This window comes from Telopea speciosissima, chromosome 3 (assembly GCF_018873765.1).
Source record: "Telopea speciosissima isolate NSW1024214 ecotype Mountain lineage chromosome 3, Tspe_v1, whole genome shotgun sequence".
In the NCBI taxonomy this organism is placed as follows: domain Eukaryota; kingdom Viridiplantae; phylum Streptophyta; class Magnoliopsida; order Proteales; family Proteaceae; genus Telopea; species Telopea speciosissima.
The window spans coordinates 65952893-65972012 of record NC_057918.1 but is presented as its reverse complement, the minus strand read 5'-3'; the positions used below and the strand labels follow the sequence as shown (position 1 = coordinate 65972012).

Here is a 19120-nt window from a genome sequence, read left to right as displayed (position 1 = left end):
AAATTTCAGACCTTGACATAATCTGGCCAGCAATCGCAGGCCATATTTTGGTAAGAAACTACCCCTTCATATTCCCTCCATTCAATAATGATTAGAGCCCCATCCACTGGCTGCATCTGGCTGTGACTGTAAGTTGCCATTTTCTTCCCTTGGTTCATTCCTATCTAAGTGTTGAGTTACTAATTCTGGAACACTTTCTAATTCTGAGATTTACCCTCTTTAGTGTTGCTGGAACTACTGTTTATATCTGCTATTTTGTCAATATATCGATTCTTCCTGTAGGATAGGTCTTCGTCAACCTATCCCTACATTAGGTGTGTTTATGAGTTTTTTGAACCTTTTCTGTTCAACCAACAGTGGGTTTCATTCTGCTATTGTTTTCTGTGATTATCTCTCTCAGCCTGAGTTTGTACCTGAGAATAGGCTGTTACAGTCCTTAGTATTGACCTACCGTTAGTATTCCTTGTTTCCCTGTTGCTGGACTTACATTGTAAGCCTACTGTTAACAGTACCTGTGATCAGTTACCTATTCCTACATTAAACGACCCTCTAGATGCTTCGTTACAAGCAAGGGACTCAGCATGAGAGTCTACGTTAGGATTCTGCTGAATGGACATGTTGAAACAAGGCACCTGAGGTCTGTCCCTCTATTGAGAAGGCTAAATACTTGGTAAATGTCGAGTTTTGTAGAATGAAAAGTCTTGGGCCTCCTTTCTTAGGACTGAATACTTGGATGGTGGAACTCATTGTCTTGTTTGTATTATTTTTTGTGAGATACTTGGAGTACTTGCATCCCAATATGCTAGAAAAAACACAGCATGGCACTACCTGGATAAAATTTATTATCCTCGTTATGTTTATTATTTGTAGTTGTGTTCAATCCGATATTGGAGTGGGAAGTTATGGCAGAATTTTCAGACATGACGCGTAAGCTGGAGGTAGCAGTGTTTAAGCTTCCATCGGATTCAAGCCCAGTTTTGGGACCCGTGCACTGATCTGGGTTGTTGATGTCTTCATGTAAAATGTAGCCCTTCAAGTCTTCCGTACACAAGAAAAAGAAGTAGGTCGATCGGAGTTCGGACGACAAAGATATGGCCATTTTTGTGTAGGGGTGCAATTCTGCCCAGTTTCTGACTTCGACGGTTTTCCGCGAGTTTATGATGATCTTCCATTCAAGTCAGTAGCTAATGTCTCTGAGATGCTATTACCACGGACTTCCGTGGGTTTGGGATGGTCGGATGGACTTCCGTGCCTGGAGTGATCCAAGGTAGTGGTCTCAACTCATGATGATTCAGTTCATCTATCTTTGGATCATTTTTGGGCATATTCCGAGAAGAATTTGAAGAAGTCTATTTCTATGAAAGTTGTAGATTTTTTAGTCTACTTTTACATGAAAAAAATCATCCCAATTGGAGTTATATAGAGGGAGTTATGCCTTCCAAACTTACCAAAGGTCATTCTGCCAGATGCAACCGGTCTGAACCAAGTGGTTAGACTATGCACACAATTAAGGCTTTTGTTAGTCTATTTAAGGAAGTTTTAGGACTTCATTGTGGATTCTTTATTGCACAAGAAGAGAGAGCCGTCTTAAGGGAGAGAAGAAAAGAGAAGAGAGAGTCCACAAGAAATCCTAGAATACTTTCAAGAACCATCAGGGGTTTGTGTTGAAAGAAGAGGTTGAGAAGGAAAAGAAGAAGGAAAGAGCAAAAGGAAGAGATTTTGAATTAGGAAGAACACAACCCATAGAGGTTTGTGATGTGTGCTTGATTCAAGAGCAACTTTAGTTGTGAAAGCAAGCTTGTGGGCGCATTGCTAGTGATTGGAGACGTCCATCAAGTGTTTTACTCCAGTTGTTGCCATCCTTGTTAGGTAACCCTTATTTGAGCGTTTCCTTTTTTTATTGTATTTCATAGACTAGGTCTTGATAAAATGTCTATTAGAGAACTTCAGTTGTAAATTGGGTTGGGGATTTGTATTATATGTGCTTCATTGCAGCGCAAAAATTATAAGCCCGTTATTGGCTGTATTAGGGGGTGTTCAGTTGCAGCTGGACACACAGGCATTGCAATATGCGTGCTAACGCTCAATGGTGCTCTATGATCAGCTTACTCATAATTGAGCTCATCCCTTGCTTGTTCTGGCATGCTAACCGTAGTTTGATTGCGTATCACGCTAGGCGCTCACGTTTTTTGTCTTCGCTGGGTGTAATGAATAGAGATCTCCCGCCAGCAATCCTCTCTTCCTATCACTTCACTTCCTTCAAGAGATCTGATCTCTTCGCTGGATTAATAGTATACCACTTCTACAAATGGCTCGTAATGCTGCATCTCTTCTGAGACCTGGACCCTTTATCATGACTTCTGCTTGTTGCATACCCTGATCCACTACTGTACGAATAGCATTTCTTGCTGCGGTTTGAGCAGCAAAAGGTGTCCCTCTTCTTGTGCCCTTAAATCCACAAGCACCAGTGGAGGACCAAGAAACCACTCGACCTCCTACATCTGTAACAGTCACAATGGTATTGTTGAAACTTGCTTGAACATGAATAACTCCCTTTGGTATTCTACGTCCATTCTTACGTGAACCAATTCTTGGTATAGGTTTTACCATATTTTATCATCTCATAAATATGAGTCAGAGATATACGGATGTATCCATTTCATGTCAAAACAGATCCTTTATTTGTACATCGGGTCCTTTAGAGAGTCCTTTTTTTTATTTTAGAAAGATTATCCTTGTCTTTGTTTATGTCTTGGGTTGGAACAAATTACTATAACTCGTCCCCGCCTACGGATCAGTCGACATTTTTCACATTCATTGTTGAGGCAGTGCAAATTTCGGGATTATTGCGCTAGTTCTTGTAAGATCAAGAACAGAGGCAGGAGTTACAGCTCCTGGACAGTTACAGCGCTCAAGTTAGTATTGAGTAAACGGTAAGGTCAGTTTAACCTTGCTCCATGGGTGTAGGCACACTTCTGAACCACGTATATTGTGTTGTTAAGGATTGTATACAAGGTAGTCAACAAGCAAGCCCCACCTAGTAAGTCGAAGACTCCCTCGCCGTTCCAAAGGTGAATTAGGGACTCATTAGACTAGGCTAGCTACACTCTTTTAGAGCCTTTCCTCAGTCTCTTTCTTTTAGTCTCCTTCTACCTTATCTCTTGTCATTTCAGCAAGCTCTTGTCTTCTTCTTCTTTCAATCATCTTCTTGATTAGTTTGTTCGCCCAACGAAGAAAGTGTCTTAGTTAGTGAATATATAAGTGTGTCTTTCTGTCTGAGCCTGTTTGCTCTTTAGTGCATTTCTCAGTTCGATTTCATTCTGGATTCAAATCTACTTCACAGCAATTCCTAATATATCATTTTTTGGAGTCATATTAATCTATGAATGAAACTGAATAGCGGATTGCTTAGATATCCAAGATTATGAGAAATCAATCCATTCCTTAATATTATTAATCTTTCTCCTCAATCCAGTGGACATGCGTGAAGATTATCATTATGGATATTGGAGTGTGATGTGTGCTTGGTAAAAAGGGCAGTGTCAACCAATCTGCTATTGAAAGACATGTGTGTGCCTGTATGGTTGAAAAACTGTGACGCCAATGAGTGAGTTGAGAAACAAACGAGTTGGGTCAAGTTTTTGAAGGTCACACTGATTCAATCCCCCCCCCCCTCTCAGTGACACATTGGAACCAACTGATATTTGTGGGTCTATCAGCCCTAAAAGATACTCCGACTTTCCTGCACCTCTACCAGCATGTGGATATGTGGGATATGAATCACCAGACCCAACTATTATCAGACACACTCGTTATTTGAGTACATATGGTAAGGTTCTTTTGAAGTTTTTATATTGTCCTACTTTTAGTGATGAAAAAAGCATTATACAGTTGTACTTTTTCATGATTTAATGACATTATATCAGGCTATAACTTTATGGATGGAGGTTCAGGGTGTCCCTTGATAGGTCAAGAGAGGATAACGGAAAAGATTATAAACTATACTAAGGATGATGTAAATTTTTTTATTGTTCCTTTTGATTCTCAAATACATTTAAGTGATAGCTTCCATTTTGCAGATTGTTCTGTAATTGAGATATCTATTAATTGCTCAATGGCTTAACCCCTATTTGGGGATCCTTTTTTCAAACTATTCCCTGTGTTGAAACTTTAGTGTTGAGTCAGCCATCAAGATTTAGTAGGAAAATAATCAGTTATGTAGTAGACTCACGTGGATCTTTTTATGTTTACACTAAGAGATTCTATTGTTTTGGTCACAATTCAGTCACACATGTATCACTTAGAGCTACATTTTCATTTCGATTAGTTCTTCTGCAACATTAAATAAATGTTTGAGCAAGTGTGGAAAGTCCTACCAATCTACCATGATATTATGGTGCGCTGTTGAGCCACTTGAGTTGTTGGGCCTTACCCAAGTGGTCTCTGTTTGAATGTATTAAAACTCTTAGCTTTATGTACTTGTTATTCATAGTGTGCTTCAGTTATTTTCTTAGGTGGTTCTTGCATGCACATCAATAAAAATGTACATCACTTTTGACGCTATGAAGGCTGTTGACTACATCTATATGTAGAATATCAATCTAAGATTTATTCTAACCTCACTGCTGCCATTTCTAAACCAGATCCAAAGAAATCTACAACTACGTATAGAAGAACAAGGAAGGTATCTACAGATGATGTTTGAGAAGCAATATAAAACCACTAGTGAGAAGTTCAATGCCTCTTCATCCAGTCTTGGTGATCCCGCTGCTCCCTCATCAGATGTACAGCCGTATTCCCCAGTGAAAAATGAAGCAGAAACATCAGAGAAGGATTGTGCTGGAACAGTGAATGATGCAAGTGATGATGCCAGTGCAATACCGAATCACAGTTTTCTGAAGTCAGGTGGGAAGCAAATGGCATCCGAAATCAGACCCACTAAGGACCTTAAACCTGATGGCATTGGCAAGTCTAGTTCTCCACCCACAAAGCGTTCAAGAGTGGATGACACAGCCGTCTCATGTACCAAATCTCCATCCGAATGACAAAGCCTATACTGCTGGCCTTGCTGCTTGTGATGACATGATGACCTTATAAAGAGGAAGCTGTGATGACTAATGCTAGGGGCATTGGAATTTTGGAACTGGAGCTAGTAACTAGACGTGGGCAATAGCATGTGCTATCTTTTGAATCCATAAAAACAATATATGCGTTTTGATTGATATGTTTATCAACTTCCTGATTTGTGCCCTTTTGAGGTACACTGCGAACTGGTATTGAAAGACGGATGCATTGTATATGGCCATGAAGAGAAATATTTATCGTAAGGAATCCTATAGCCTTAAATTTTATGAGGGTTTTAGTCTCTCTGTTTTCTTCTTCTTCTTCTTTTTCTTCCAGCTAACCCATGACTACTAATGTTTAATGGCTTCCTTGCTGTCTACAGCACTTACAATCTCTTTTCTTTCTTGTCTTTAGCATATTTTATGTAGGGATACAGATGCATCAACCTGTTACCAAGTGCATCAGCAACTCTTTAACGTTCAACTGAGGTTCCTGTGATTACATAGAGAATCTAACCCCCGTCACAGACATTGAACACGGATGCGATTACTTAACCAAACTTATCAGGTCTACAGAAATGGGGATCGCTGATCCATGGGTTGGTTGAGATTTAAGTGTGGACGATGAATAGATGATGTTTAGGCTTGAGCTTTGAGCTCTTCATTATTGCAAACGTTTATCAGAGAATTTGGCAACCGAAACCCTAGTCATGTATTTAGGATTTAGCTGTTAGTAATATTCTCCCATGCTAAAATGGATCCATTCTACGGGTGGATTAGAATGGTTTGTGGGTGTTCCTGGGGTCCTTGTGTTCCCGAATGACTCGTTGGCATTGTTAAAGGCTCCCCGAGTTAAGACCCTTGGAAAGGGATCTTCCATTAAAGGGCTCAAGCAAATGAGGATCCTTTACACATGATCCCTTGCTAATCAAAATTTTGAAGCAGAGATCTCCTGTTTGTTGCTCTGTGCTTGGGTTAACATTGTTGGATTTCTGTGCTTGGGTTAACATTGTTGGATTTATGTGTCCAAACCCGGTTTGGTTTGTATTGATCCGTTTATACATTTTGGTATAATATTATCATATGCGATATAAATTTTTTTAGTGTTAAAATAGTAGTCACAACCATAGTTAGTAAAAATGGGAACAGTAATGCAATGGAGTTTTACGGTACGGGTTTTACACGGTAAAAAATTGCAAACGGACGGTCAAATAAAACAGTCAAAAAAATAGAAAACGGTAAAAAACGAAAAACGGATGGTACGAGTTTTAAATGTTTATATTTCAAAAAAACAGAACCAAAAAAACGTTACTATTCTGAGTATTCTCATATAAATTGAGGAATTTTTATTTGAAATACATGCTTCTATTTTCGGTATCCATGCATTGATTTTGAGTTGAAGGTGATATCATGAAAAATGTAGCCCTTTGAGTCATCTTTACGTCGGTGAAAGAATCAAGCCGATCAGAGTTCAGGAGAGAGAGATATGGTCAGTTAAGTCCAAGGTCTTAAAAAACATCAAAAAAATGAGAACGTATTTTAAACGTGTTTTAAACGCGTTTAAAATGGGAATGCTTGCCGTTTGCCATTTTTTATCGTATGTTTGGGAAGCATACGGCAAAACGTGTTTAAAACGATAAAAAACGGGAACGTGTTTAAAACGGAGTTTTAAACGCGTTTTTGCTAACAGTGGTCACAACTAGAGTTTGGGCTGGGTACCCTTATCATAGTCATCGTATTGGGTATGCCTAAACATGTTGATGTCGGGTATGAATGCAAGTACACATATAGATGTGTAGGGGTGTCAACCGGTCAGGCTTAGTCGGGACTAGCCAGGCTTCACCAAATTTGCAGGATGCATCGTGTCCAACCATTTAAGCATTCAACCTTTCATTGGGCGGGCATGGTCCTGTTTTTCTTCGGTCGGTTGGTGTTCCGTCTTTCATCGGCCCACCTATAATCGAGTTAAACGGGCCTAAGACAGGCTAGTGACCCGTTTAACTCTAAACGGGCTCTTTCCTCTTGGAGTCCAAAATCACCGTGAAATTTCCTTTCTTTGGCTCAGATTTGATTTCTTTCACCGGGTACATAATTATGGTGACTTATTATGAACGGTACATTTGATGATGAACCTTGCAATTGCACGGGGGAGGTATCCATCGTTTTGTCGGCATGTGACGTGTTGTCGTATAGATTCCTTCTTCATCATCTACCTATTTGAATACCCAACCAACATTCCATAACGTACACGAGGCTACAACTTCGGATTCCGAACTTACAATTGGATTCAGATTGAAATTGAGCCAACTGTAACAACCGTGGTTACATACAAGAAGATGGATCGTGGTGTATGGTTTTGCTCCAGCTTCACTATAGAGGAATCAAAGATACTGATGGAGTGAACCTTTCTCTTAAAAATGGTTTGATAGCAGTTTCGATCAACCGGTCGGGGGAAGTCCGTAATGATACTTATCCTTTCACAGTAATTGAGAAAAACATCACTGATGGCGTATTGCATTTATACTGAAGTTTAGATGAGCTTTGGTTATTGATATACTGTAGATTTGATTTTGAAGAATTTTGCATTAGGGATTTGGATTTTAGATGTGGATAGGTATACATTCATAAAAAAAAAGTATAAAGTTTTGAATTGAATTTTGGAGAACCTCTTCAAAAATTTTAGAGATTATGGAAATAGATATACGTTTTGATATGTTGTAACAGTCAAAAAAATATTAGTATCCGTATTTTGATTTTTTTTTTTTAAAATTCAAGAAAAGTCCAAAAGGACAAAAAAAATTGCACTATACTCATATAATTGAGAAATTATTACATAAATACTTTGCATCTAATGTTCCAAAACAATTATAACATCCAACATTAATGCATATATATTCCAAATCTCATTGTAAGGTCCAAAACATATCATCCAATATCATCCAAAATACAATTCTTTATACACAATTAAAAAAAAAAAAAAACACATACCCAAAGTCCTATTGAACAATGTGGCTTGGCTATGGTGTTGTTCATTATTGTCAATACAACCAACACACTCCCAGAATGATGTATGTTCAATTGGAGTTGAGAGTTATCGCTTTAGAAACTTTTTCTAATAGATGCATCAGTTTGTAGCTTAATTTCAGGGTTCGTGCATTGAACATGACTTAATAGTGATAGCTAGAGCAGTGTAGTTCTTTAAGTTAGCTTTACATCGACGAAAGAATCAGGTCAATCGGAGTTCGATAAAGAGAGATATGGTCAGTAAAGTAAACCATTATTCAACAAGTCTAAGATCTTCAAAAAGCCAAAAAAAAATGGGAATGTGTTTTAAACACGTTTAAAATGGGAATGCTTGTCATTTGCCATTTTTTTCGTATGTTTGGGAGACAAACGACAAAATGCGTTTAAAATGATAAATAATGGGAATGCTTTAAATGCGTTTTTACGAACTATGTTCCCGACAGTTAAACTCATCATTGACTCTGATACCAATGAAGTGTCGCGAACCTGGCCCCATTGATGGCACGATATATTATATGCTTTGACGGGTAGGCCTCAGGACTTTAAAACATATCATGCCAAGTAAGGGAGGACATATCATATATGCACATTCCATGGTACATCCTCAGACGATGTGGGATTTTTTGATATATGCGCATTACATGGTCCATCCTTAGGTGATGTTAGATTTTCTGTGGTCAGACGACATTTCTTTCATATCTCTATTAGACACTTCTTTATTATTAATTTCAACTATGATCAAAGAATCATCATCAATGAAATAATACCTTAGAAGTAATGTACTTTTCATTACTCATTCCATTCTGTGAATGCTAAATAGTCTAAAATCAGGAATATCAACTCTCGAATTCGCTCAATTTATCAGTTCAATTAAATCAAGTTCGATGTGTTGCTTCAAGAAAGACACTTGATGAGTCTCCTCTATTTGAAAATACTGATGTTGACGAAGAACCCTACCTTCATAATAGTGCCTCAATGCCCAATGCTTCCACAAGATTTGCATGTTGAATAACTATAAAAGCGGTTGGATAAGCTCTAGTCTCATACTCCATATTCAGAATTACACCGTCATGAAAATTCAAATTGTCAAATGTGAAAGCATCAAAGTTTATTATATTTGTCCTACTCTGAGTAGTCCAGTGAGTTTGACGAGCTAAAACAGCACCATACACATCTTTCACACTCATTTTGAACTCATGAAATGTCGTTGTTCCTTCTAAATTAAGAATTGAGAACATCTCTATAACATTTATCATTATCACCTTCATAAAAATCAAATCTGATAACCTCGAAGAATACATTGATTGGATCTTCCATTTTGTTTTAAAGAAGAGAATGAAAACAGATAATTGAGAAGGGGAAGGACACGACTTTTTAAATACAAAAAACTCATAAAAAGTTCATTTTACAAAAGTCATGTGACCCATCTCTAGTATCCATACCCCAGCATATAAATAGGGGGTGTAAGAACCATGGATGACAATCCATCCCGCTAAGGGGTTTGTTCTCGTGTGAACCAGATCTCGCCTGTAAACCTTAAAGCAATGATTCTAGTACCCTCACAAGAAAGTAGATGGATAAACAGGAGCCGCCACCTAGATAAAGGTCTAGGACCTGTAAATCTCTCCCACCGATGAGGAGAGACTAATGACTCAATGGATAAGCTATGATCTGCCCAAATCACTAGGTAAGTGTCAAGTTACGGACTGGGAAGGTGTTAGGCACCCAGTCTGTCCAACCGAAATTTATCATCCTTTCCTTAGACCATTGTTGCTCGTTAATCTAGTCCTAATTTCAAGTCAGTTATCCTAAACTAGGCACCTAGGCATGACACGTGTAATCCTATGCCAATTTCTATATTATTCTACCCTAAGGTAAAAATAATCAAATAAACAGTTAAGCTAATTAAGCATTACGCTAAGCATGAAACATAGAACATAAGGCATGGAGCATGGAGCATGGAGCAAAAATAATCTAACTAGCACATATCAAATGTTAATAACATAACATCCATGAGCTAGATGATGGGCTAGTTCAAATCACGTCCTAAAGATCACACATCTAATCCTTGTGTCACTGGTGAACAATCTTACTCCTTTGCACACGTTCTAATCCTAGGATTGATTGAAGGTCGAAGCTTGAACAACTACTCGATTTTCTAAATAGGGTCTCAAATGATCCGAGTTGGGGTTAGGGACCAACATGAGAACTATGTCAAAAGATCGGAATTAAAAATCCCAATACAAGTCATAGCTTCATTGGTTTTGTAGACATAATGTCAAGACCATATGAAACCCTATATTCTACCCAAAATCAATTTTCAAAACTCATTTGGATTCCCAAAATCCCAAGTCGAACCTAAATGAAATGGAAAGAAACAACTCTGGGGTCCCAATTTGTACGTCAATAGTCACTCATAGGGCCAAAGCATGGGCTCAAGCTCTCAACTCAATCTAATCGTGGTTAATGGATCAAAGCCCAAATCGAAATCAGCTGGGCCTAAATCAATGGATCCAAATCTACTCCACATGGTTTATTACTCAAAAGGCCCATACCCATTTACAATGGATCGATCCAAATCTAATGTTAATTATTTTCAAACTTGAGCCTCAAAATGGGACCTAGGAAGTCTAACTCATATTAAAAATTACTTGGCCAAAATACTTTTTAATTTTAAAATCTAAAGCCCATTGAAAAGCCTAAAGCTAAATTGGCCTAGCCTATAGACCCATGTCCGAATTACTACCCATACTGAATCTGTCTAAGACAAGGTCCGATGGCCTTTGCTGAGTTTAATGGAATTTCAAGCCCAACAAAACAAAAAAGATTTATCACTTTTCCAAACTCAAATGTGCATATCACCCGTATGGCTCACATTAATTTATTTTATCCATTTACATAAACTCAAAACCTCTCATTAAAATCAGAGTATAATAAAAAAATACAGACACAACAATAAATGAAACAAAGAAAGAAGAACAAAAGAAAATAATGCATTGAAGATGGGATACACATAGTGAATCAAATATAGCATACCATGAGCAGCATGAATTAGGATATTCCAAGCAGGGGGAAGGGGAGCATGCAACAAATGTAGCAGAGGAGATATGGGATCACAACACTCAATTGAAAATAGAATGGGCAGAATAGCGGGGGATTGGGGGCATGGCAGTACATATGGATCAACAAAATAAAATGAAACAGAATGATGTGGAGATTTATCGGAGTTGCTTTGTGTGACCGGCGACTTGTACCCAACGGCTGGAACCTACGACGTCAATCCGCAGTGAAATCGAAACTAGGGGATGAAAAAATTATTACAAACCAGGAATTAAAATGGAGAAGGGATTTAATTACAAACCAATAACCAAAAAGAAAAAAAGCAAAGAAATAATAAAAATGATAGATATCTCTATTATTGCAGCAGCACTGGTAAAAGATGGGAAATACCTGACCAAACGGATACAATCGACTTCAATTTTTCATGCCAACACCTTTTTTGTGAAAAACAACTGGATCTCTACCATAAATAGTAATGAAAAGGAAAGGGACGGAAAAATTTTGGTTTAGAAAAGAAAACAAGGAAGAGAAAAATCGATTAAAGTTTAGGCTAGGAAATAGGAATGGAGATAGAATTTGAGTTTTAATCGATGAAAGAGAAATGAGAAGTGAAGAGAAAAGGAAAATGAGTCAATTGAGATAGGTGAGGTTTGATTAGTGAGAAGAAACGAAATAGAGGGTGAGGTGAAAATGGGTAGGATTTAGGTGGGAATGAGATTTAATGAGGTGGGTTCGGTGGAGGTAGGAAGACGGTTTTAGAAATTAAAAAAAAAAATTAAGTGGAGGGTTAGAGAAGAAGATGGGACTGGTGCTCAAGAACCTAAGAAAAATAGAAAGAATTAATTGCAGTTTAATGAGGGTAAATAGAGAAAACCAAATGAAAATAGAGAAGATGGTGAATGGGGAATCAATGCCACCACCGCAGCCGCTAGTGGTTCTTCCTTCCCCGGCTCAGGAGAGGTCTTGGTTCTCTGTCTCAGACAAATCGATTTTCGTTTTCTTTCAAGTCTTCTCTCTCCTCTCTTGTTCTTTCTCTCTCTCTCCTTGTCACTTGTTATTCTCCATTTTTCTCTTGTTTTTTCCTTATTTTTCTCTCTTGTATCTTTTTCTTGTCTGAACATTCCCCTCTTAGAAATGACAGCCTCCTTCCTTTCTTACTTCAATTTTTCTTTCATACCCTATTTATAAGTTAGGGTTTCTTTCCTTTTTTTAAAATTTTTCTTTCCCTTTTTATCCTCCTTTTATAAGACATGAATTTTTAGGGTAATCTTTAGGTTTCTTACCTTTTTTCATTTATTTTACTTCCTTCTTTACCCTCTCTTTTTTTAGATTTAGGAGTTTTTTTTTATTTTTTATTATTCCTCTTTACCCCTCCTAGATTAAACCCTCAATGACACTCATGGGCTTGACCCAGTAGACCTTCATGGACCAAGCCCATGCTCTTAGTTCCTTAAGTTTAGGTATCTTTTGTTTGGGATATGGGTCAGGTGCCATGTGGCACCCCCTCAGGGTCCATGACCCTGAAATGGATTTGTGCCTCTGAGTCACCCCGTGGGCCGAGACCTGGGCAGTTTATTTTATATATTTTTTTTAGTGTGACTGAGAAAGAAATTGTCGATCCTCCATGTATCGTCATCGCTAGGGGGTGACAAAAATCAGGTGTCTACAGAGGGTACCCCCACCCTCAAAAGAGAGGAGTTTTGGAGAGATGGAAGAGAGAAAAGGGGGAGGGAGTGTCTCCACCACCCATTCGCTTCCACTGCGGTTATATTCTTGACAATCAATTCCATCCCTGACTCTGATACCAATTAAATATCATGAACTTGACCCCATCAATGACATGATATTGTTCGTCTTGATAGGTGGGTCTCAAAGTTTTAAAACACGTCATTCCTAATAAAGGAGGTCATATGTGACGACCCTCTCTCTGGACATGTCAATCGAAGCATCATAATACGTGATTTACTGATAAAATAATATGACATATGGAACAGAAGCATAGATCATAAGAAAAACAAGTCATCTTAGGCCTTAAACAAACCTAAGGTATAATATCTAGAAACAAGGGGTGAGTTGTAATGGCAGTGTTAGTGGGCGACACTACCTTTAGACGACATGATTGACTCGACGCACTTGATTCTTCTAGAATCAATAGACAGTGACTCTCTTATCTCTCGCATAAAATAACTACAACGGAAGTCTAGGTTAGTAAATTCTAAGATTAAGGCTAACGCATGATTCTAATAGATAAACATTGTTGGTAGCAATTAAAATATAAAAATTATTACAATTCTTCAAATAAAAGTATTTAAAAAAAACGTCGAATATTTCACAAAATGATAAAATTATGAAAAAAGTTCAAAATGACCAAATAATGGTACTATAATAATATAAATTGAGGAATTATTACATGAATACCTTGTATCCAATGTTTCAAAACAACTATAACATCCAACGTTAATGCATGTATATTCCAAAACCCATTATAAGGTCCAAGACATATCATCCAATATTATCCAAAACACAATTGTTATTTCATACACCATTAAAAAAAAATATATCCAAAGTCTTAGTGAACAATGTGGCTTGGCTATGGTGTTGTTCATTGTTGTCAACACAACCAACTCACTCCCAGAATGATGCATGTTGAGTTGGAGTTGAGAGTAATCGCTTTAGAAATCCTTTTTAACAGATGTATCAGTTTGTAACTTAATTTCGGAGTTCGTGCATTGAACATGAATAAATAATGATAGCTTGAGAACTATAGCCCTTTAAGTTAGTTTTACATTGACAAAAGAACTAGGTCGATCGGAGTTCGATACAGAGAGATATAGTCAGTTAAGTAAACCATTATTCAATAAGTCTAACATCTTAAAAAATGCAAAAAATACAAAAAAAAAAAAAAACCAAAAAATAGAGAACGTGTTTTAAATGCATTTAAAATGGGAATACTTGTCATTCGTCATTTTTCCTGTATGTTTATGCGACAAACGACAAAACGTGTTTAAAATGATAAAAAATGGAAACGCTTTAAATGCGTTTTTACTAATTATGTTCCCGACAGTTAAACCCATCATTGACTCTGATACCAATGAAGTGTCACGAACCTGGCCCCATTGATAACATGATATATTATCCGTTTTGACAGGTATGCCCCAGGGCTATAAAACATGCATATGATATTCTTTCTAAATATACAAATAAAAAGTCAAATACATAAATAATTCTCAAGCCAATAAGATCAAAGATTCTTATTTCTATGATCAATCTTTGATGGATTGTCAAGTGCACATATATTAGGATATACAATCATGCTAGAAACATAAGGTACGATCGACACGTGCCATACCTATGCCTATCTATAAGGTACGGGGGACTGTAAAACATGAATGGCCCAACACCGTAACTGGGTCGACCAACTGAAGTCGTCAACTAGATCCTGAAGGGGATCTATAGTATAGGTTGTCCCTCACCTTTGCTTGCCTATTAAGTACGGGGGAGACCCCTCCCACACCTTCGCTTGTCTATAATGTACGGGGGACACATAACATTGGTATTATCTCAATCCAATACCTAATCCCCTATTGGCAAAGGATGACAGTCATCGGGTTTTAGAATTTTTATATTTATAACTTTAAAAAAAACAGTGAATCCCGCAGTTCAATCATGCTAGAAACATAATTATTCATATTCTGATATTAAAATAACATTTCAAAACATCATTCATCAAATCATAGAAACGTCAAGAACGATAGTTATCATGTATTCACTCACTGAGATACTCTGTGAAATCCTGAAACTCTTGTTACAAGTGAAACTTGTCCTCTACGGATGATTCACTTAATAAGATTCGTAATGAAATTAGATTTTAGTGATTTATGTATAAGTATAAATTATTATATTAAGGTTTCTTCTTTAAGATTATATTCCAAAATCTTAGGAAAATTTTCATTCATTGTAGTCCTTAGATTATTTATCTCCCTTCATTTGTTATCATAGCGTATAACTTATATTTACTATCTAAGTATTTACATTTCTATCATCATCATTTACATAACCTACATAATCATGCATAATGCTTCCCCCCTATTCATCCTAAGTCAAAACATCACACATAAAAATTATGTTATGTCACTGTTTTACCTACAGTGAAAGATAATACAAAGAAAATACTTTCCATACTTTAAGTTGAACAAAGTCTGTGGATAATTAAAACCAACATCCATATCGTATTTTTACAATAATACTACACATCTTGAAACATCTCCTAACATATAGTTCTAAGCATTTCAAAAATATTATTCTGACTAAGACAAAATTGGAGTCATCAACTTGTAAAAATCATAAATTCGTACTCCCGAATTCAAATGACTTCAATATTTTTTATGAATTTATAAGATGCATTAAAATTTATTCAGTTTAAAAATTAAATAAAAATTCTAATTCTAAGTCCTTCTAACACATGTCACACATCCACCATTCTCGGGTACAGAAAATTACCCTAACAGTGACCCGTCTGTGTGCACTAATTTATAATCATAGAAAATGAACTTAATTTGTAATGAAACTTCAAGAGATCATATAAACAATAAATATAATTCATATAATTATTTAAGACCATAGATCAATTCCTAACTATGGTAAATAATATGAACAATCTCGGACTTTTTATCACCTCCAATTTGCTATCTGTTCCAATTCCTCACATAGGAGCAGAAATGACCACCCTACCCCCACCTTGGGCAGTGTGTTCGGGCAGGGGGTAGGGTGGTCATTTCCACTCCTATGTGAGGAATTGGAGCGGACAGGAATTGGAGGTGATAACGATTCCTGTTCTGTCCAATCTAAAAATTTCAGCAACAAGAAAAATCAATACTAGCTTTCTCTCTCATCAGCTCTTGTACCTGAATTGACATGTTTGTAGTCAATGGATTAGACTTATAAAAACATAAATATTCCATCAACAATACATGCATTCATCCATTGAAAACTCATAATATATCCTTAAGCATTGAAATTCCTGCAGTATTAGGGTTAGGGTTTCGGATTTTAGAAATTAGGAAAACTACTAAAACTAGAGTTTAGATGGATGGATAGGGTTGGGCTTAGGATCGAGTTTAGGGGACTGTGAGGGGAGGCTGTGGTCAAAGTTTGGATGATTTCTGATGGGTAAACAGATCTGGACAGAACTGAGATCCTCATAGGGTTTATGAAAATAAAACAGAAAAAGAAAAGGAGATCGAATGGGGAAGGGAAGGAAAGCATAAAACAGAAAATTAAAATTCAAACTCACACTGGAATCCACCGGCAGTAGCTTGAATGTTTGAAGGATGAAACCACCTTCAAAGATATCAATTTACCTCTTTGAAGATCCAAATCCTTTCACACACTTCACACTCTTGTAACCCACCTTCCTTTTCTTCTTATTCATATTCTCTCATTTTCCTCCAAATATAATTCCAACAATCTCTATTGTATTACAATAGCAAGAGCTCTTCTCTTTCTTTTTCATTTTTTTGGTAAATAGAGCTCTTCTCTTTCACTCCCTTGTACAAAAACTAATTCTAGGAGAAAGACTAAAAGCTTGTCTATAAAGTAAGTTTTACTTTATATAGAAAATTGTTACCAATAGTGACTTCCACCTATTATCAAGCTTCCCTACACTTAGTACTACATGTGGTTAATTCCTATTTCTCATTCATTTTGGTCAAAACCTACATGGATCACATGCATGACTAAGCCCATGTGGGAGGCCACCTCATATACATACCACTAGCTTTACAATATCCCACATGTCCTCTTAGGTGTAACACATTACTCACATGCATTGCTCATTCTTAGCCAAAGCTTAGGTGTCATTACCCCATCCTTTGGCACATGCAAAGGGGACACCTCACTCCCCTCACCACTTCACCATGTCATGCAAAAAATGTCTTTATTAGTTAAAATAAAAAAGACCAATAGACAAATAGTAAATTAATTCAACTATTCTTGTCAAAGATATAGTCTCAAATTATTGCTTGTTTAACCTCTAATCATAGTAGGATTAAGATTAATTAATATATAAAGGATCTCTATACTCTTTTAGTCCTTCATTAATGTCTTGTCTATAAGGAGAATCTACCATTTTCAAACTAGTCATCACTATTCCTCTTATGTTATACTTACATCATTCTCCACTAACACTATACCCTTGCTTTATATGATATTTACAATCTTACCTTGAACACTATTGGTCAACTACACCATAGTGGCCACATCATTAAGATCCATTACCTCTTAATTGGCCAATTAAGGAATTATATGATCAAATGATCTAAGTCCTTAGTCCCATTAAATATTTAATTCTCATACTATATGATAATTAAACAGTCCTCTATAAATTCATCATACAAAATGGCTACAAGATATGAAGTTTCTTAAATAAAAAAAATAGATCGAGGGTGCGAAATAAGTTAAAGTCCTTATGTTTTGTTCGATGTTGATGGATCATTCGGTCGAACCGGTGGAATACCTATCGACCGTCAGGGTGACGTTAGAAATAAAATAGAAAAAATATGGGACATTACATCATAACATATATGTACATTCTATGATACATCCACAGGCGATGTGGGGTTTTTCGTGGTTAAATCATTTGATGTGGAAATTACGTGGTTGGGCCTTCTCTTATAGTGCTACAAGCATGTCGACTTGTCCATGAATTCCATGGCACATTCCCAACCATGTAATTTCCACTCAATATTCTATTCAACAAGCATGTCGACTTGTCCATGAATTCCATTTAAGAGAGCTCGAATGGATCCATCTCCTTGGTCAGCGGTCGATGGCAATGCAGGCTCCACACTAACAACTCCAAAAGTATTTGGAAGGGTACCTAGACCACATGGCTTTCCATATTGAGCCATGTTCATAAAATCTGGCTATGTACCCACAAAAGAAGGAGCACATTGACACTCACAAAGTTTGACCGATAAGTTTTGATACCCGATCTTGTTGCTTCTACCAAGCCACATAGTAAAGAAACAGTAGTTGCTTAACTCATCAGAATTGTGACATGGGACAACACCCATGCTAGCCATGAGAGAGAGAGAGAGAGGGGTGGGTACTCTGTTGCGTTATCCTGGGGAGTCCTCTCAAGGTGAAGAGTGGTGGTGCGGAGTATTAGAATCCAAATGATATTCTCTGTTGCTTCCTAATCATTCTTTTGTTAGTGCATCCTTGTGGTGCCACCACATTTGGAAAGCAATTCAATGATAGGGAGAGGGAGAGAGAGATTTAAGAAGAAAAAGATGGAGTGGGAGCCTCCGGAGGATGTTGAATAGAGGGGGTGTAAGGGGACGACGATAGGGGAGAGCGTGGGTGAGTGTAGTGAAGTAGGGAGAAAGTTTGGGAAGTAGGGACATGTAGAGGGTAATCAGGGGAGGGAAAGGGGAAGGGAGGGGAGAGGGAGATGGGAACCGTGGGAGGGGGCATGGATCGAGTTGCAAGCGGAGGGTGGGGTTGGGGGGAGGGTAGAGGGACGAAGAGCCAGAGGGGAGAGGAAGAGGGAGAAGTATGGGAGAGGGAGAGAAAAGTACCAAAAAAAAAAAAAAGCTCATTAAATAAACTAAGTGATAAAATAATTAAGGGTAAAATGGAAAGAAAATATGATTACAACCATCAATTGTAACCATCTTGGTTACAAAACAAAATTTCTCTTCTTTAATATATGGTTTTCGGTTATTTATCCGTCAATTTCCTATTTATAAAACAATTATAATAACTAAATTATCATTCACATTAAAAAAAATAACAGATGATCTATGGATGCCCATCCTAGATTGTGGGCCTACATCCTTTTTTTTTTTTTTTTAAATATATATTTATATACATATATTTAAGGGAGAAAGAACACCACTTGGTCACACTAGACACATCGCCCGTGCACCCTGACACAGGGGAGCACGAAATGACCTCTGAGGTTCTAGGGG

General features: G+C 37.2%; 1 protein-coding gene across 1 annotated transcript in view; it reads left to right on the top strand.

Moving 5' to 3' along the window:
• LOC122656386 (protein PHR1-LIKE 1-like) overlaps nt 1–5352 on the top strand; it is a 34743-nt gene extending 29391 nt beyond the window's left edge. Inside the window, exon 7 of the mRNA XM_043850873.1 lies at nt 4644–5352. Within this exon, the coding sequence (XP_043706808.1) occupies nt 4644–5045 (402 nt within the window). The 3' untranslated portion in view covers nt 5046–5352. The remainder of the gene's footprint in view (nt 1–4643) is intronic.
• Nucleotides 5353–19120: the final 13768 nt, after the last annotated feature.